This window comes from Cervus elaphus, chromosome 11, assembly GCF_910594005.1.
Source record: "Cervus elaphus chromosome 11, mCerEla1.1, whole genome shotgun sequence".
Taxonomy (NCBI): Eukaryota; Metazoa; Chordata; class Mammalia; order Artiodactyla; family Cervidae; genus Cervus; species Cervus elaphus.
Genome location: NC_057825.1, coordinates 8357807 through 8378315, shown reverse-complemented (window position 1 = coordinate 8378315; position 20509 = coordinate 8357807). Strand labels below are relative to the sequence as shown.

Below are 20509 nucleotides of genomic sequence, written 5' to 3'. Positions count from 1 at the left end.
CATTTACAGATGAAGAAACAGGGCACAGATAGGTGAAGTCATGTGTCCATGACCACACAGCATGTAAGTATAGAACTAAGATCTAGACCTAGGCAGGCCTCTGCTCTCGACTACTATCCTGCCCCATCATGGTTTTTGTACCTCTTTATTCCCAGAAAGAAAAAGAACACAGCAATCCACAAGGCAAAGTTTCTACTGAAAAAATAGACTTCTTTGGTCCTTCCCTGGTGGTCCAGTGGTTAAGAATCCACCTTCCAATGCAGAGGACATGGGTTCGATCCCTTGTTGGGGAAACTGAGGCCCCACATGCTTTGGGGCAACTAAGCCCACTAGCCACAACTAGACAAGCCCACGCACGGCAACAAGAAGAAGCCTGCACGCCGCAGTGAAGACCCAGCACAGCCAGAAAGAAAGAAAGAAGAACCCCCGCTGTGTTCAAAGACTCTCTGAACCAATGGAGCGTGAACAGGTGACTCCTGAAACTGAGACAGGTGCAGGCCTCAGAAGCCGTGCGTTGGACTTATAAGGACAAAGAGGGATGGAAACATTTGATTGAAACACAAACTCCAGCTGTTCACAAAAGCTGGCAATCTCTCCAAAGAGACAAAAAGCTGACCCACCCCCCCAAATCTCCTCAAACTTATCAAAAAGGAGAAGGATATTTCAAGATGAAGACATCAGTGGAAAGTTTTTAGATTTAACTTCTAATTATCTCCTGGCCATTTCCCCAACTGATGTCAGACAGCCAGAGTGTTTCAGCTGGAAAAATCTGCCCAGAAATATTTCCACTACCTAATAATGACACGGTGATCACACTTTGTAAGTTTGCTCTTTGAAACAAAATAAAAGCAAATAATATTTAATTTTCAATGTTTCATACTTCTTTTTCATTTTAGTGAGCTATTAGGTTGCTTATTTTTGAATGATTACTTTTATGCTAGTTTATAGTAGACTGATATATCTTGAATTTATGTTTGTGTAAGTTCACTTTTTTAAATTAATTTCTATTTTCTAATGGGTTTATAACTTTGGGGGTTTGAAATATCTTCTGTCATCAATTTTAAAAAATAGTGTACATTCTAAACACTTAAAGGATTAAATATTGGATTTACTATCATATTTTGGCAAAATAGGAAATACCACTCCAAATGTCAGAACTGACATTTTGTTCCAGGATTGTGATCAGTTCTTGAAATTAACTGAAGTGAAGGGAGACCCACCTTGGTGTTGTCAGGAAAGGCCTAGGCACTGCTGCCCTGTCTGAATCTTCAAGAATGGACCCACCCCAGCTTCATTACCTAATTGCCTATGTATTATTAGCTTGAACCATCAAATATGATTGCACAACTCTGTGTATATGATCAAAAACCCTCAACCGTACACTTTAAGTGGGCAGATGTTTTCACAATGAAGCTATTAAACTACGACAATCAAATATCAGTACTTTCACAGGGTTCAGTCTAATGAGTGCCCAGCCCTGTGTGTACTGCACATGCTCTCATCGAAGCAGGGTCAGGTATTCTCCCATTTCACAGACGTAGCGGTTGGGCACAGGGAGGGCCCCTGCCAAAGTGAATGGTGAAGTCAGAGGCCCAGTACCTGTCAGCGTGGTGCCAGAGTGGGTGCCTGGACCCCTGGGCAGCTCGCCTGGACCGTGTCCTCCCTCTCAACCCTGCCACTCCCCAGACTGCCCCACAGTTCATCACTGTCCAGCCCCATCTGTCTGTCCTCCCTCAGAGGAGTGACCCTCACGGCCCATACGTGGCGAATAGATGGGTCCTATGGTTAGGAGGGGCCACGGCTGCTGCGGACAGGGAGAATAATCCCTCCTCTGCCCTTTGGTGGATGCCCACAGGCTGAGAGCACAGCCCTCGTCGAGGTGGCAGGAAAGAGCACTGCGACCATCCATGCCTGCTGCCACCCCACGGTAACTGTCCCTGTTTGTTCCTCAGTTTCCCCATCTGCAATACAGGGATAGGACAGAGTGGAAACCGAAACCAAGTGAGGCTCTGGATAAAGGAAGTTAAAGAAGAGAAGTAGAGGTCAGCGTCGGGTCATGCTGAGGGTGAGGGGTTAGGAGACTGGAACTTTGTGACATCTGTCATGACTCTCAGCTCTGCTCCCAGGGCTCACAGACCGATCCCTCCACTCTCTTGTCACCAAGTCCCTCCCTGTAGAGTTAGGGGTGGGGAGGGAGGAGGGGCATGGGCTGAGGCCCAAAGAGAGGCAGGCAGGGGCCAGGGCCATGCAGCAAGTAAGCCCTGTCAAAACTCAGGGAGGCTGGAGAGCTGGGCTTCCCGGGGTCTTGGAGCTCCCAGCGCGAGCTCAAAGGCCAGCTGGTTACCAGAAAAACCCAGCCAGGGTTTCCATAGCAAATACTTCCACCCCGTGGCCCTGACTCATCAACAGAGTCACTCACACGCAGACTTCCCTCTTTCCTCCCAGCCCCGAGCCCAAAGGTAAAGAAAGAGGTCTGCCTTGCACCCCATCCAAGCTCCCAGTCTTCCCCATGGCATCCTGGGAATTCTGGAAGGCCAGCCGAGGTGGGCAGGCCAGTCACGCCCTCGCCCCCAGCTCTTCAACCTGGGCTAGCCGGGGCCTGCCCGGCCCCTTCCCTGAGCCAGTGGGCGGGAGACCACGTTTCTATTTTTGTGCCTCTGGCCCACAGTTGCCATTGTCGGCCCAGCAGTCAGTGGCGGGAAGGGGGATTTCAGAGGGGAGGCCCTGAGCGCTAGTAGCCACTTATAGAAAGTCGCTTCCAGCAATTCTTTTAGGAGTGGAGCCTCGGGCCTGCCTGCAGCCCCCACCCTCCTAGGGCCAGACTGGAGCCGGCCAGATTGGAGCCAGCCGTCCCTTTGCTCACCCCAGTGGAGTCAGACTTACAGGCAGGGTAGCAGGCGAAGGGCATCAAAGCCAGACGGACCTGAAGTCAAACCTGGGCTCAGTCATTAGCCTGTGACCCTGGGCAGTTACTTCCTGTCTCTGGGCCTTAGCTTCCTGATCTGGAAAATGGACTGAATGATATACGTACTTCATAGATTTGTGAGGATTCAGTGAGATTCTGCCTGCAAAGTGGGTGGTCCAATGTCCAGCCAAACACATGGCAATAGATTGGCTTTCTCGACCTCCCATTCCCTCCCTGCTCGCTCCTCCAGGGGAGGGCCATAATTTAGGGGCTGAGGAGGTGGGCATGAGGGCTGGGCAGCTGTTGGCTGGAATTGGGACCAGTCAGGCCTCCCTGCAACAGCCCCTCTCTGGTCTCTGTCCCCCCATCTGTGTAGGCTCAGTACTATACGGCTCTTTGAGTCCGTCTGCCTCCTTGGGGCTCCCAGTGTTTGCCATCTGGGCGTCGGTCTCCAGCCAGGTAGCTACAGAGTGGGCTTCCAGAACCCTCGGGAGAGGCGCGCCACTCTCTCCAGCTGAGGGTTCCTGATCAGCCCATGTCATCTCTACTTCCCCAGTTTCTTTGTCTGGGAGAATAGCACTGGGCCCAGCCCAGGGCTGCTATGCTTTTAATGGGAGACAGGGAAGATGGCACAACTCTGTCCTCCAGGAGCTTGGCATAGAACAAGACTTAACACCCCCAAACAACCAGTAACACCGCTAACCTCATGGAGATGGCCAATCAGCAAATGTTTATACACAGTTACATTTCCCCTTTCTTCCAATATTGACCCAGCAATCCAACCATCCACCAACCATCCACCAATCCAACCATCCATCCATCCACCCATCCACCCATTCACCCATCCATCCATCCATCCATCCATCCACCCATCCACCCAACCACCCATCTATCCACCCCTCCACCCACCCACCCATCCATCCATCCATCTACCCATCCACCCACCCACCCACCCATCCATCCATCCATCCACCCATCCACCCATCCACCCACCTACCCACCCATCCACCCATCCACCCATCCACCCACCCATTCATCCACCCATCCATCCACCCACCCATCCATCCATCTGCCCATCCAACCATCCAACCATCCAATCATCTACCCATCCAACCATACAACCATCCATCCATCCACCATTCAACCATTCATCCACCCATCCATCCATCCATCCACCCACCCATCCATCCATCTGCCCATCCAACCATCCAACCATCCATCCACCCATCCACCCCTCCACCCACCCACCCATCCATCCATCCATCCATCCATCTGCCCATCCAACCATCCATCCATCCATCCATCCACCCATCCACCCACCCACCCATCCATCCATCCATCTACCCATCCATCCATCCATCCATCTGCCCTTCCAACCATCCACTCATCCATCCATCCACCCATCCATCCAACCATCCAACCATCCACCCATCCATCCATCCACCATTCAACCATTCATCCACCCATCCATCCATCCACCCACCCATCCATCCATCCACCCATCCACCCAACCACCCATCTATCCACCCCTCCACCCACCCACCCATCCATCCATCCATCTACCCATCCACCCACCCACCCACCCATCCATCCATCCATCCACCCATCCACCCATCCACCCACCTACCCACCCATCCACCCATCCACCCATCCACCCACCCATTCATCCACCCATCCATCCACCCACCCATCCATCCATCTGCCCATCCAACCATCCAACCATCCAATCATCTACCCATCCAACCATACAACCATCCATCCATCCACCATTCAACCATTCATCCACCCATCCATCCATCCATCCACCCACCCATCCATCCATCTGCCCATCCAACCATCCAACCATCCATCCACCCATCCACCCCTCCACCCACCCACCCATCCATCCATCCATCCATCCATCTGCCCATCCAACCATCCATCCATCCATCCATCCACCCATCCACCCACCCACCCATCCATCCATCCATCTACCCATCCATCCATCCATCCATCTGCCCTTCCAACCATCCACTCATCCATCCATCCACCCATCCATCCAACCATCCAACCATCCACCCATCCATCCATCCACCATTCAACCATTCATCCACCCATCCATCCATCCACCCACCCATCCATCCATCCACCCATCTACCCATCCACCCATCCATCCATCCACCCATCCACCCACCCATCCACCCACCCATCCATCCACCCATCCATCCATCTATCTGCCCATCCATCCATCCACCCATCCACCCATTTACCCATCCATCCATCCATCCAACCATCCAACCATCTATCCATCCACCCCTCCAACCATCCATCCATCCACCCATCCATCCACCCATCCAACTATCCATCCATCATTCCATCTATCTACTCATCCTTCCAATTCCGGGACTGACCCTGAGTTGAACACTGGGGATATAGCACTGACATGCAGACGCAGTCCCTGCCCAGTCTGTCTGGCCCCGAGTCCATGCCCTTCCCACCAAGCCTGTCCCTAACATCTGCAGGGCCTAGGGCAAGAACACATATGACAGCCCCTTGCCCCAACACCCCTCTTCTCTTCACATGGACACATGTGGACAACCAGCCTGGGTGCTCAAGCTCTGCCATGCTCACCTCACAGCCCTCTATGACCTCCCCACCATCACTGAGTCCATCACTCAGTACCAGGACTGCTGACACCCACCTCTGCCTCCTCCAGGAGTGGCTCCAGGGCAAAGGCCAGGTCTGCTTTCTCTCTGCACCATTGATGCCCATTCTTAGTCACCTTATGTAGCCCTCAAATCTGGGGGAGCTAACTCCAGCCTTGTAGTGTCCCCTCTAGAGGAAAGGACAAGAAGGAGCCCCATCCAACCCTGGGATGAAGCTCAGAGCATTTGGGCAGGGAGTTCTGGAGTCCTGGGTACCCAGGGCAGGGACTGGGGAGGGATGGCAGAGGGGTGCAACTGGAAAAGGGCCAGAGAGGGGCTACATGTTGTAGGTCCCAGGCAGGGGCCTCCTTGCTTAAGTCTGAGGGCTGCACTACCTTCCACAGCCCTTCACAGGATGGCCTAGAGGAGCCCGGGGCCCCCTGCCCTCCCTCTGCCTGAGCAATCTTGTCTGCCCCTCTGGCAGGAGGCAGTCAGCACCAGAGCCCTGTGAGTTCCGTCTGCTTGGGGGTGGTGAGGCGGCGTCAGCTCCCTGAGTTTGCCCAGAAGCGGGGTGAATCAGCGGCTGTCTCGGCTCTGCCCTGGCTGCTTGGGGTTTGTTAGGAGGATAGCAGATCAGTGCAGTCGGCCTGCCGGGAACCGTTGAGACACCAGGCCGGTTTCCTGTCTCCACGGGTCAGGATGTGACCCCGGGCCCCCTCCCGGAATCCAGGCTCCGGCCTGCCCTTCGGGGACCCAGCGAGATAGAGCCCCTGCCCAGCGGCCCCCTCATCTGTCTGCAAATGTCCCGAACACACACACACACACACACACCACACACACACACCCTGAACCTCTCGTTCCCGAGGCTCTTGGCCGCCACAGCTCATGTGCCGCCCACCCACAGGAAATCTGAGGATTCAGAGGCCACGCGGGGATGGACGGGAAACTGTTTCTCTGTGCCAGGGTTTGCAGAAGGCAGCCATAGGTCGGGAGGGATTGGGCTGGTTGCTGAGACAGCCGCCACCCACGCCACTGCTGCCAGCTCGTGTTTCTTGCCTCTAGGCCTTTGCTCAGGCAGTGCACTTTGCCTGGAATGCCCTTGACGCCTCTCTGTCTGGCTCAACGCTGGGAGTCATTTCCCTACTGCCCCTTCCTTCCACATTCAGTGATCATCCTCCCGAGGCCCACAGCCCCTGGCATCCCCTTCCCTCCACTGCCAAGTCCATCACTCAGTACCAGGGCTTGCCAAGGCCCACCTCTGCCTCTCCTGCAAGTGGCTCCAGGGCCATGGCCAGATTTGCTTTTTCTCTGCACCATCAAGGCCCAACACAGGCTGGGCACAGAGCAGGCAACTGGCAAGGACTGGTTGTGGGGAACTGTTGGACTGGAGAGCCCTTTCTTGGCAGCTGCCTGGGGGGGAAGATGCCCTCCAGGGAAACCACAGTTCTTTCTGTGTTATTGCAGTAGGTCCAATGGGACTGTGGGCTCGACCCTTGGGGCAAGAGAGCCATGAGCATCCAGCTCCGGGAGGCTAGACCTCAGCTGCCCCTCTGCAAGTGCATCCATAGTCCCTGCTTTAGCCACCTGGTAGCAGTTGCCTATGGGGATCCAATTAGTTGAGTGATGTGAAGAAGATGCTCCGTACATTGTAGCAAGTCGGGCCGAATGAGAGTATTAACATGAGAGACGTGGACCCCACAGAAGAGATGCTATAACGACAGGCACAGTTACTGTAAGTTAAGTAGTGGCTTTGGGCAGAACCACGCTCAGTATGTTGCCTGCATTGCCCCCCTGGATTCTCACAGCCCCCTTGTGAGGTAGTTATGGTCATCATCCCCATGTTTTCCGTGGAAAACCAAGGCTTAGAGTGGTTGCCCAAGGTCATGCCCCTATAAGGGGTGAGGTTCAGTTCAAAGACAGTCTTGCTTCAGAGCCCATGTTCTTGACTTTCCAAGTCACATAGCAATACATTCATTCATTCATTCACTTGTATACACAGTCACTGGTGCACATCAGGGCCTGGGCCAGATTTGACTATTCCGTGATTCTTTGGTGAGTCCCTAAGCCCAAGAAATGTGTGTCTATTGGAGCCTGGAGAGAAGGAGCCCCTGTGCCTGCCCAGTGCAATATGAGATGCTGGCCAGTGATGGATGCAGAACTGGGGCCCCCATCTCCCAAACCCCAGCTCTTTCCATCACTCCCTCAAACAAACAGGCTCAGCAGTCCTGGAGCCTGCAGCCTGGCTCCTTGAGTTAAGAGCTGGACACTCCATGGACTGAGTTCTCTGGTAGAGGCAGAAGGTGACAAGGAGATTCTGTTGTCATGAGCTTAGGATAACAGGTTACAGCAGCATCTGGTCGTGCCCCTAAAAATCCTCCAATGACTGTCACTGTTCACAGGATAAAGACCAGGCCGCTTGCTGTGGCAACAGGGCCTTGTCAGTCTCCCCAGCTGTGCCCCGAGGGGAAATGTATGCTCACGCTATAGCAAGCCACATGATGCTGACCCCAAACGAGGCCCCCCTCCCTGCCTGTGTGTTCACTCTATGGGTTCACTGTGTCCTCTGCTCAGCCCCGTGGCCTCCTTCACTCTGTGAGCTCTGGCTGTCCTTAGCATTCTTGCAATCTCCAGGAAGCCCTGCCTAACCCCATAGCAGCCCTGTGCTCCCTGAGAAAGTTCCAGTCACCTGGGTCCTGGCTGTCTCTCTGCACGTCTGTCTCCCATGGGCCCGGGTGCTTGGCCGGGAGCCTTCTCTGACTCTGGCCCGCTGCTGAGTGATTGGGGATGGGGGCATCCCAGTCACCCAGGTGAGGCGCCGAGACCTGAACATCCGAACAAACAAAATGAACTCACAGAGGGCAATCTCATTTTCCCTATCATTACCAAACTTGAAAAAAAAAAGTACAATGGCTATCGAAACCACATAACATGTGTTTGGCTCTATCTGGAGCCTGGGGATTATCAAGGCCCACAGTCCTTGTGACAGGCAGGGTGGTGGGGAGCAGGGCCCCCTGATATTGGTGGTCTGGGCACCATCTTATCACTGCACAAATGCAGGGCAGCCTAACAGTTTCAGGGACCACAAGTTCACCCCGAGCTGACACCACTAAATCGCTCTCAGGACCTGAGGCTGCATGGGCCAGGTGCCCCCTAAACACTGAGATCCACTGGGGAATCCAGGGGATGGCCTAGTTTGGAGTCTCCCGGGATCTAGTGAACTCTGACCTCAGACATATTGCTTCACCTTTCTCGGCCTGCCACGGGTCCCTCCTCTGAAAAATGGGGAGACAGACCCCTGACAGACGGGCCCTCGAGAGGCTTAATACATGTAAGGTGCATAATTCTGTTCCTGGCACTTAGTAGGCCTACCATAGTACCTAGCACACAGTAAGTGCTTGATAAATGTGTTATTAGTATCAGGAGGGACCTAGACAAAGTCATGATGGGCCTTCTTGGTGAGGGGAGGAGAGTCTCAGAGGTGACGTCACCGGCTTCCAGACCCTGACCCAGTCACAGAGGTTTGATGAGTGACATTCCAGGGAGGGAAGCACTTTCTCAAGGTCAAGGCTGCCTGGAGCAAAGCCATATCCATTGAGAAGAAGTGAGCTCCCCATCACCGGAGCTACACAAACAGCCGCTTGCCTGGCTCTTTTCCGCTCCTCTGCTGGTCAAACCCAGCCCTTCCCACCTGGGTCTTGTGCAGTTTGGGGATTATCAAGGCTCACAGTCCTTGTGGCAGGCAGCATGGTGGGGAGTAGGCCACTCCCCCCGATATTGGTGATCTGGGCAACGTCTTATCACTGCACAAGTGCAAGGAGACCTAACGGTTTCAGGGGCCACAGGAAGAAGATTACTCCTAGAAATGCCTGTGCTGACAGGCCCATGTTACTATCCTGGCAGGAGCCCTGGTGAGGACTCAGCCACTACCCCAGGGACTGAGTCCTCATCTCATAGGCCTTGGACCATCCTCTGGGTCCCCACCCGACCCTGCCATCGGGTACTCACCCCTTGGAACGTCAAGAAGAGAACATGGACTTCTAGGGTGGCATCGGGGATCTGAGCCACACAGCCCTCAGAAACCTGGCTCATTCCGTATGTCACCTTGGAGTCCACAGGCTGTAGGTCACAGTAGGCTGTTTCTGCAAGACCTGTGGGAAATCACAGGGGGAGAGAGGGACAAATTAAGAACAAGGTGGTGACAACTGCTCTCACTTTCTGAATGCCTACTGGGTGCGTGGCACTGTTTAAGGTCTTTATTGCATTTTCACAGCTAGGTGTGTGTGTGTGTATGTGCGTGCTCAGTCACTCAGTTGTGTCTGATTCATTGTGACCCCGTGTAGCCCGCCAGGCTCCTCTGCCCATGGAATTTTCCAGGCAAGAATACTGGAGAGGGGTGTCATTTCCTCCTCCAGGGGATCTTCCCAACCCAAGGTAGATATCATTATATTCATTCCACAGATGAAGAAACTGAGTCTCAGAAATGAAAAATTTCTTACCTGAGGTCACAGTGCTAGTAGGGGTAGGGTCAACAGATAAAATGCAGGATGTCCAAATTTGAATAAATAAATACGTATTTAAAGTATAAGCATATCCCAAACATTGCATGGGATATACTTAGACTAAAAATTTTTCAGTGTTTATCTGAAATTAAAATTTCACTAGGCATCCTATATTTTCATTGGCTACATGTGGCAATGCTAACGGTGTGGCAGGGCCCACAGGTATACACACCCAAGCCTCTGGGCTGGTTCGTTCCAAAGGATCAGGAGGCAAAACTTCCCCTCATGAGCCTCAAGGAGGCTTGAGAGTCTCCTGGCCCCGGCGGAGAGAGGGAGCCCAGGTTCAGAGGGCAGGGCCGGAGTAGGCCACAGAGCCTGCTGCCCGGAAACGCAGGTCCTGAGGGAAGGGAATGGAATTTCACCCCGACCCAGCAGAGGAGGAAGAGGAAATGAGGCCCCTACACCTCGTCCGAAGGAATGTGCCGGGGAAGGGGGTGGGTGGGCTCCGGAGGAGGGAAGGAGGACAGAGAAGGGGAGACTGTTTGGAAGTTTGTGTCTCCATCTTGTCGCGCTCACTTCCTGTTTTCTTGGAGATCAAAGATGGGCGCGGAGGGCCTGGCCGCACGTCCAGCCGACGCCAGCCCAGAGGATGGGGGCGGGGAGGCTTCTTCCGAATCCTGGGCTATTGGGCTGGCTTTGGCTTAACCCCGGTCTCCTTGCCCAACTTTCCACTGGTCGGCTCAGGGCCCCACAGAGGTCAGAGAAGGACATAAGATGGCCGCTCGCCCCACCACCACCACACCACCCGCCAGCAACCACTTGGGACGGATAAGTTCAGGACAAGAACTTGTGGCTTAGAAGTCCTCGCCCTGGCCCTGTGCTGTGTGACAGGGGCCCCAGCGTGTCTGTGGAATAGGGCATTTTGGTTGAAAGCCAAGGTCCCTGGAACCAGGCTGACCTGGGTCTGTGTCTGAGGAGGCCCAACACTTACTAGCCTATGCAGCTTTGATCAACTACTTCACTTTGGGCTTCGGTGTCCTCGGTGGTAAAAGGACAATAAGAATAGAATCCACAAAACCATAGGGGTGGTTGAGAGAACTCCATGAGACAAAGCGTACGGCTGTTTGTTGCTGTTTTTACTTTTTGGCCACACCGCACAGCCTGTAGGATCTTAGCTCCCCAACCAGGGATCGAACCTCCCTTATGGTGGAAGCACAGAGTCTTAACCGCTGGACCGCAGAGGTTGTTCTTTTGATTTTAATTCTTTGATTGACTTCAGCCATTGGAGAACAGTCGCTCCAAGATGGGTGGTGAAGTGGTGGGACAGGACAGCTTGCAGGCGAGGGGCCTCAGAGAGGGAGGTCATTGGTGTCTCAGGCTCAACTAGACTCAAGGCCTGATACCTTTTGCTTCTGTCCCCCCTACTTGGGGACCCACCAAGCCCCTCAGTGCTCCCCACCCTCCCCCTGACCCTGTCAGTAAACACGGGCTTCTTGGCTGTTACTCAGTCCTCCTGAATAGATGGGAGACTGCAGTCCGGAGATGCAGGATGTCCAGGGTCACACAGTACACACAGCTGACCGGGGCAGGCTCGGACCTACCTCTCCCCTCGCAGCCTGGGGTCTGGTCTGCAGATTAGCCCAGCGCCTTCCTCCTTCCTTCAGACTTTCCCTGCCCCCTCCCCAGACTTCCAGGAACCCCAGTTCCTCCCGGATCACTGGGGCCGCCTGGGGCCACCTCCTCCATGCCGTCAGCGGGAGAGGCCACAAGCCTGGCCATTATGTAATGATCAGATAACAGGCCAGGCTGGGAGATCAGATAAGAGGTCCATTTATTTTGGGGCCTTTTCGAGTCCTGGCTGCCCCCACCCCGCAGACGAGAATGGGGAGACAGGAGGGAGTGTGACGCCCGGGGCCTGTCTCCCGGAGCCGGAGGCGGGCCCAGACAAAGCTGAAAACAATCCCCTGGCACCAAGGGAAACTCCTGGGACCTGGGTTGGAGGAGGCCCCGCTGGGGGCCTGGGTGACCGGGTGAGTGAGAGACCCAGCAACTGGGGAGCCACCTCTCCAGCCCAGTCTGCTCCCTCTCCTCCCCCACCCACGTGCGCAGAGCCACTTCGGAGGCTTTCCAAATGGCCACCCCCAGCACCTAGGGAGGCCGAGAAGATAATGGTCAAGCAAAATCAGCTCTGGAGCCGGTATGAGCAAAATCCCAGCTCTGCCTCTTGGAAAGCTGGGCACCGTGAACAAGAGCCTAACTTCTCTGAACCTCAGCTTCCCCCTTTGCAAGACAGCTGCCATCATGTCATCATGGACTGTTTAGAGGCTTTGCATGAGTTCATTCATTTGATGCGTGCAGCAGTCCTACAAGATGGGGACTGTTATTATGACCATTTGACACAGGGGGATACCAAAGATTAGGGAGAGGCAAGAATTTGGAAAAGATCCTGATGCTGGAAAGACTGATGGCAAACAGGAGAAGAGGATGGCAGAGGATGAGATGGTTGGATGGCATCACCAATTCAATGAACATGAATTTGAGCAAACTCCAGGAGATAGTGAAGGACAGGGAAGCCTGGAGTGCTGCAGTCCTTGGGGTTGCAAAGAGTTGGACATGACTGAACAGCTGAACAACCACAGCAAGAATTTGCCTGAGGGCACCCAGCATTTAAGTGGCAGGGTTCATGCTGGAACCCAGATCATCCAGCTCTAGCACCCAGCACTCACTACACAGGCTGTGTTAACTGCATGAGGTAACCCGCACACAGATCCTGGTATGCAGTAAGTGTTCTGGACACAGAGGCCGTGATCATTCTATGAAACCAGGGCAGGTCCTCTTTGACAGTGGTCTTTTCTGCTTTTTTCTCTTCTTCAGTCACTCAGTCACCCTTTGCTCCTTTCAGGATCCAATCATGGACTCAAAGATTTCCCTGCGTCCAGCCCAACCTTTGCTCCCTGGGCCTGGCCACCAGCAAGACCTCAGCACTCCTTTCCCCAATCTGTCCTGGGCTGCTGATGTCTCTGGGTTAAGGCCACCCTCCACAACCTGCAGCAGAGTTAAAAAGTACCAGGATCCAGGACTTCCCTGGTGGTTCAGCGGCTAAGACTCTAAGCCCCCAATGCAGGGGGACCAGGTTTGATCCCTGGTCAGGGAATTAGATCTCACCTGCCGCAATTAAGAGTTCCCGTGCCATAATTAAAGATCCCACATGCCGCAACTAAAAAAAAATTAAAATTAAAAAATTTTTTTAAAATTAAAAAATAAAGTGCAGGGATTAAGAGATATTGAAGGTTCAGATCCTGATTCTGTTCCTTTCCAGCTTCCTTTCCATGCCTCAGTGCTATTATTTGTAAAATGGAGTGGTCGTAGTCTAAATACCTTCCTCAGTGAGTTGGTGGAAGCATTGGTAAATTGACACATGCATGGCGCTAAGCAGGATTCCTGCTCAGGAACTGGCAACCATTGTCAGTTATTTATGTCCCTCAGCGGGCAGAGGTGAACGTTTCCACCAAACATACCTCATTCTTTTCCCTTTCTGTGCCCTCTCCCTGACCACTTCTTTTCAACTCCTATTCATCCTTTAAAACCCTGTTGGGAAAATCTTCTCATCAGAACCCATCCAGTTGTGCTCTAGGTGGGAGACCCACTATAGGTGCAGGAGAGAAACCTAATGTGTGGGTGAGACAATTTGGCAATACTCAGAGCCTATCTTCCCCAAGGCACTATGGTGCATGGTTCAGTCCCAGGCTCAAGCCCCCGTTGCTTGTTTCTGAGCTGTGTTACTCAGGCAAATTCCTTCACCTGCCAGTGCCCCAGTCTCCTCAGCTGTGAAATGGGGGTAACAGGAATGCCTGCTTCATCGGGGTTTTGTGCAGATTAAGTCAGTACGCATAACAGGCCTAGAGCAGTGGTCTGGCCTTCGTCTCCACCCTTGTCACAGGTATTGAAGTCAGTTCAGTCCTGGATGAGGGTCCTCTTTAGCCTCCAGAGATGATGCCCCAAAGCTGGGGCTGGAGCTAGAAGAAGGGGCTCCAGAACCAGGGCGATCAGTGTTCCAAGCCCCCCACAGCCACCCAGGCTACCTATGGCACAAGGAAAAAAAGCTGAGTTGAGTGGACAGCTTGGACCTGTCACTAGTCCTGAGCCTCAATTTCCTCATCTGTAATCTGGGTATAGAGACAAAGGGCTGACTGATGCACTGGAGACACAGAAGAGATGATCCTTCCCACTCACCCTGATTCCTCATCAGGCCCTTGAGCAAACAAATAGACCAAGCTTGTCCTCCGAGGGGCCAGCATTGACCTAATGGTGCCCATGAGAAATTGAGATCAATTCTTTCTCTCCCTTTGGGGCTTAGTGTTACCAACTATCTGGCTGAAGTGAGAACCTTAATTAATGGTCCTGCCCTCACTGTACCCAGGGAACCCCTGTCTCCTGGTTCACACAGCTCCTGCTTGAACCTACTTTTCCCCCTGGCAAACGAGAAGCTGCCCCGAATGCCTACTCTAGGGGTGGATAGCTGTAGGCTGTGTCCTGCATCCCTAGCCCCTTCTCAGGGGTCACAGGTGGGGAGACCCTCACACAGGTGGCCAGCAGCACAGAGGACTCCAAGTCACACCTCTATCCTGTCTTTCAGCAAGCAGTCACCCACACTTAGGAAACACTCTTTGATTCCAGCCACCCAGCACGGGCCACGAACCCAGCACCTCCACTTCTGGGACTCTATCCAAGTGAAATACTCCAAAATACAGGAAAAGATGCATGTACCAAAAACGTGCTTGGAAGTGGTATTTATAACTGGGCCCAAAGGGGAAACCACCTAAGTATTCAGCAACAAAGGATTCATTAGGGAAACGATGAGATGGCACGTTTAAGGGAGAGAATATTCTAGAACCACAACGGAATGATCATGGAGTCCACATGACAACATAGAAAACTTCTGGGACATAAAAAGGGTATATAAGATTTCCAAATTTGATCCACTTGCATTGAAATTACCTTATAAAGCTAGACAATAGCCAGTAAGAAAGACACCAGCATGCTAACAAAGTCCAAATTAATAGGAGCTGGGAGGTCATTTTCCCTGCTCTTATCTATTTTCTTTGAGGAGCGGACTAGAGTGAATATATGGTTAAATTGCTTTTTAAAAATCTGTACATATTTGCTCTTAAAAGAAATTCCAACATGACAGGAAAGTATGTTTTAGAAACTGAAAATCCTCTAGAAGAACCTGGTGCTAAAGAACAGTGACACTGGGGTTTCCTTTGTGCAGATGGTATCTTGCAGATGTGCTAAGTCACGTCTGACTCTGCAACCCCACGGACTGTAGCCCTCCAGGCTCCTCTGTCCATGGGATTTTCCAGGCAAGAATACTGGAGTGGGTTGCCATTTCCTTCTCCAGAGGATCTTCCCAACCCAGGGATCAAACCCGAGACTCCTGTGTCTCCTGCATTGGCCGGCAGTTTCTTTTACTGGCTGAGCCGCTTGGGAAGCTCATAGTGTGTGTTACTGCTATTTTATTCTTACAGAACGGGAGTCGGTACTGTATGGGCATCTGACAGTGTGCCCCAGACAGATGTCCGCAACAGTGTAGATCTGGGAATAGCTTTTTCTTGGTAACGGCTATATGAGATTCCAGGGCATAGTCAGCCATTTCAGGGAGCCCAGGCTGGTGGACACTGGGTGGCTTGCAGATGGCCGGTTTTTGTTACAGGCACCTACGGACCATACATCCTTACTGAGTTGGGCAAGTAAGGCCTTGGAGCTGACTTCTGAAGGCAAGGATGTTACACAAGCTAGGGTTTTGAAAGATTCTGCCAAGTTGTGTTCCCAGAAGGCTGGACCCATTTGGGGACCTGTTTTGGTCCTATTTTGACCGCTGGGGTGCCAGCACCTGCCAGTAGGAGCAGATTAATACGTTATCAGGAATTTTTCCAACTAGCTCTTAAACACAGCCATAATTAAAAATTAAATTTTATAAGCTTGCAATTAAATAAATCACATATTTTATGTGTAATATATATCAAATGTATACTATGGTATCGAAAGTCATAAACCCCTAATTATTTTATTCCCTTTATATTATCTGTGTTCTTGAGGTTATCTACGTCTGTCATATCTGGGTGGTGGAAATAGTAGATAAAGCTTTATTATGGCGCAGCCGCCCCAACTCCAAGTCTGCCGAGTTGATAGCTTGAAATCGGCTGGGTGGGAACATTGACACCATGGATATTAACAAACATTAACCCCCCGCCCCCACCCACCTCTCCCACCCCACTGTTGATTATTTGCCAGTACTCCACTGCATTCAATCCTATAAAACCGGACCCTAAAGAGCTGCGAGGGTCTTTCTCTGATGACCTAGAGGAAGAGAGTATTATCAAACTAGAAAGTGGGGGAGGCTGGAGAAAAGCAAGATGGCCAGGGGCCTGTCGTGGAGTTCAGGTACAGCTTCTGTCGGAACTGTGTGAACTCAGCAGGCCAGAGCCTCCACTTCCCCTTCTGTAAAATGGGGTGATAGAGGCAGCCGTCTTGGAAGATAATTGGGAGCTTATAGAGAGCTGCTGCCATATTACTGCCTGATCAGGAGCAAGTGCTCAAAGGAGTCACAGGCCTGGGGCGAATCCCTGCTGGGTCACTTGATGTCTGAGACTCGATTTCCTGTATTGTCAGTGAGGCAGTGTGAAGAGCTTAGAGACCCAGGATTAGGGACCTTAAAATGCCTTGGCTGGAGTTAGGGGCTTCCCTGATGGCTCAGTGATAAAGAACCTGCCCACCAAGCAAGAGACAGAAAGAGCCGCAGGTTCGATCCCTGGCTAGGAAAGATCCCCTGGAGAAGGAAATAGCAACCCACTCTGGTATTCTTGCCTGGAGAAATCCCGTGGACAGAGGAGCCTGGTGGGCTACAGTCCATGTTCTTGCAAAGAGTCAGACATGACTGAGCAACTAAATAACAATAATGACAGGGTAGGGTGGGGAGGGGGTGACCATCACTGCTGCTGTTCCCATTCTCACCCCCTACCCCTATCCCTTAAGGAGGTCCTGGATGTGCCCGAGCTGAGGGGGTGTCCACAGGGCTATCTGGGGGCTTCAAATAAATGAGGGGCAGGGAACAGAGAGGCCCAAGGAGAGTGGCATGAGCGGCCAGGTGTCCCTGACTCCTCGCTACCGCTCTTCTGGTCATTTCAGAAGGTCACAGAGGCCATGACCGCCTGGAGAAGCCCCCAGGCTGAACCCCTAGTCTGGGCTCTGCCCCCGTTCCACACACTTCTTGGGTAGAAGCGGAGGGAGCACCCAGTTGGAGGGATCCAGGAGCCGTTCACAGGTCCCAGGGAAGGTGAAGGAGGAGGAATTTAATCATGAAACCACAACAAACAGAAACCAGCTTGTCACTGACTTTCCCCGAGGGGGCTTCCCTTATCATCCTCTACTATGCTCAGCGGCCCGAAGGCAGTCCCCCAAGATCACACCACGAGGAAACACAGCACAAGATCTGAACCCAGAGCCCAGGTTCTGACTCTGAGACTGTGCCCCCTCCCATCCCACCCATGCCTCAAATGAGGAACTTAAGGCCCAGAGAGGGCAGGGGACTCGCCAGAGGCTGCACAGCACTCTAAGACCTGGGCTTCCTGGGGAGAAACGACGTAGCCAGAGGCCAGAGTTAAGGTAAATAACTCATCCCTGCTTGCCCGAGTCATTTAGGTTGGAAAGTTCTTCATCCTGCCAAACCAGGATGGTTGGTCACCCTGTGACATCTGTCTCGGGCAGTCCAGACCCCCCACCCCCAGGACAGCTCCACTGGGCACAAGTCGGGCAGACGGAGGAGGCCGGGAACACTCGGGGCCTGGTCTGTGCCCTGGGGGCCGTCACCCCCTCCCCAGGTCCCTGGACACCTACTTGTGGGGCCGAGGCTGCACACGACCAGCAATAGGGCAACGGCCTGGCAGAGCACGCCGCGGTCCATGCTGTCCTCCCGGGGGTCTGCGTGCGGGGCCTTATCCGGTGTCCAGGGGCAGGGCTGCGGACGGGTGCGGGGGCCGGCGTGGGCTCTCGCGGGGACCCAAGGGCAGCAGGCAGCTGGAGCGACGGCGTCCCTGCTCCAGCCTTCTGAGGTGGCGGCCGAGGGGTCAGGAGAAGCGGGCACGGGAGCGTGAGGCCAGGCCGGGGGGTCGCTGGCCCAGCTTTAAGCGGGGAGAGGATTCAGGGCTTCTGTGGACGGCGGTGGCGGTGGCGGCGGCCCCGGCCTGTGGATACAGATGGAGGCTGGGGTCTGACCGTCAGCTATGGGGAGCTCCGGCTCATCCAGCCTGGCCCGGGGAGGCAGGAAATGCGCTTCCTTAGAGAAGGGGCCGGGCCAGGCGGGCTGCCAGGCGGGGAGAGGAAGTGCCACGGGCTTTGTCGCTGGGTGGGGGGCCCTGGGGCGGGGGTGTTTGCGGGGGGGATAGGCAGTGGGGTGGGAGGACCCAGGCTCCAGGCTTGTCTACCCACATACCCCACCCTCCCATCCCACCCTCTCCAACGGCTGGCTAGTGGGGTGCATCTGGCAGCCCCAGGAGGGCAGATGAAAAGAACCATCCTAACAGCCCACCAAGGGGCACTGTCAGGGGCCAGGCCTGGCCAAGGCCTGGAACTTCACGGGGAACTCAGCTCCACAAACTCGCTGTCCCCGTTTTGTAGATGAGGGGACAAAGGCTTGAAGAGGTGCGATCACTGACCCAAGAAAATGGTGGAGCTGGAGTTTGAACAGGTCTCCTCGGGCACGAACACTGGTTTCCCTGAGTGTGACACTGGGCTGGCGTGCCCTTGTTTTGTAAGCAGGGAGCCTGAGGCCCAGGAGACGGGAGCAACGCTCCAAAATTGGCACAGTGCGGCAGCTGGGGCTGAGATCTCAGGGCCCTAAGAGGACAGGGGACAAGCCCACTGCCACACAGTCACCCTGGAGGTAAAGCAGGTATAACAATGCCTTCCTCGCCAGGCGGTTGTGAGATTTCCATGGGTCCGGGCACAGAGCTCTGGACCCGGCACTCAGGAAGGACTTGCCCGTCACGCTCCCTGAGCCTGGGAGACAGTCCCAGAACTGTTCCTTGCTCATTTGCAAACAGCTAGCGCCAACTACATGTCCGCCTTGGTGCTAGTCACGGGTAGCACTTTAGGACCAGCCCCAGGAGGCTCAGAGGAGGAAGCCAGAGCTGCCTGGAGGAGGGAGCATTTAGGTCTGGCCTATGGAAGTCTGGGCAAGTTGGGGTGAGGGGGTAAAAAGAGGGGTGAGGAGGGCATGTCAGGCTGGGCACCAGCCTCAGCAAAGACACAGAGGCAAGAAGTGGCCTGACAGCCGTAGGTCAAGCAGGGGTGTGGTGGGGACAAGAGACCTAGAGAGGCAGACTCCGGCCTTGCTCTGGGAGAGGGTGCATTTTTTACTTTAATCAGGCTGCACCGGGTCTCAGTTGCAGTATGCCGAACTTCAGTCTTTGTTACAGCAAGGAGGATCTTCAAGTTACAGCTTGAGAGATTTTTAGTTGCAGCATTTGGGAATCTAGTTCTCTGACCAGGGATCGAAGCCAGGACTCCTGCATTGAGAGCACAGTCTTAACCACTGGACTACTAGGGAAGTCCTGGGGAGTGGTTGGCCTTGAATGCCAGGACTTTATCCTGAAGGCCTGGGGAGTCACAGAGGGCTCTAGAGAGAGGGTGCTGGTGGAGTGGGCTTGGAGAGGACAAATTTCCATCCCACAGTGGGGATGGAGTCAGGGGCTTTCCGCTTTACACTTGTCCTAGTCACAGATGGAGACACCAAGGCCCAGGGAAGAAGGAGAAGGTGGGAGCCCTGGCTGCCTCCGGAAAAATCGGGGGCCAAGTGGAGCGTGTTTGTGTCTGCAGGAGCTGACCCCCGGGGCAGGAAGGGCGGGTGTGGCTCCTTGGGTGGAGGTGGGGGGAGGTTTGCTTGCCCAGCCCTGCGGCTGCGTGTTCCGTGCCTGGCCAGGCTTGGGTCTAGGGTCACTGGAGACCCATCCCAGTCCAGCAAGGCCAGGAAGGATGTGACAGAGAGGAGGGAGACCCCCGAGAGTGACTGTTCCTTGGCCTTTTCCTGCAGCCTCGGGGATGGGGAGGTGGGCATGACCAGGCACAGGGTGGCTCCAGTGGGGGAAGGTTGGGTGGCTGTGAGGTTCACCAGGCATCCCCCAACCAGAGTCCATGCCCCAGGGACAGTTAGTTACTCCAGTCCCCCCAGAGCTGAACTCTCCCTCTCTCAGGCCCCACCCTAGGCCTTCCTCTGTCAGCTCTGGATCCCCTCAGTCACTCCAGAGACACAGGAGGAACCCGAGGCTCCCTGAGGTTTGAGTGACCCCAGCTGGAGCCTCCAGGGCTGCCTGGCTCCAAGCTCTGCTCCTTCCCATCTGAGCTTGGAGAGGACGGATGACCCTGGATGAGGGGGATTGTTGCCCGGAATGGGTGTCAGGGCATCTGAGGCCATAACGGGGACC

At 54.0% G+C, this 20509-nt stretch overlaps 1 protein-coding gene across 3 annotated transcripts in view; it reads right to left on the bottom strand.

The window, feature by feature from the left end:
* Positions 1-18362, bottom strand: part of ENG (endoglin) — a 31915-nt gene extending 13553 nt beyond the window's left edge. The window contains exons 1-2 of one of the 3 annotated variants that reach the window (XM_043916792.1): positions 17925-18362; positions 9535-9677 (exon numbers count right to left, since the gene is read on the bottom strand). In XM_043916792.1, the coding sequence (XP_043772727.1) occupies positions 9535-9677; positions 17925-17991 (210 nt within the window). In that variant the 5' untranslated portion in view covers positions 17992-18362. The remainder of the gene's footprint in view (positions 1-9534; positions 9678-17924) is intronic. The other 2 variants (XM_043916790.1, XM_043916791.1) reach the window with 2 other exon arrangements.
* Between the last annotated feature and the right edge of the window lie 2147 nt (positions 18363-20509).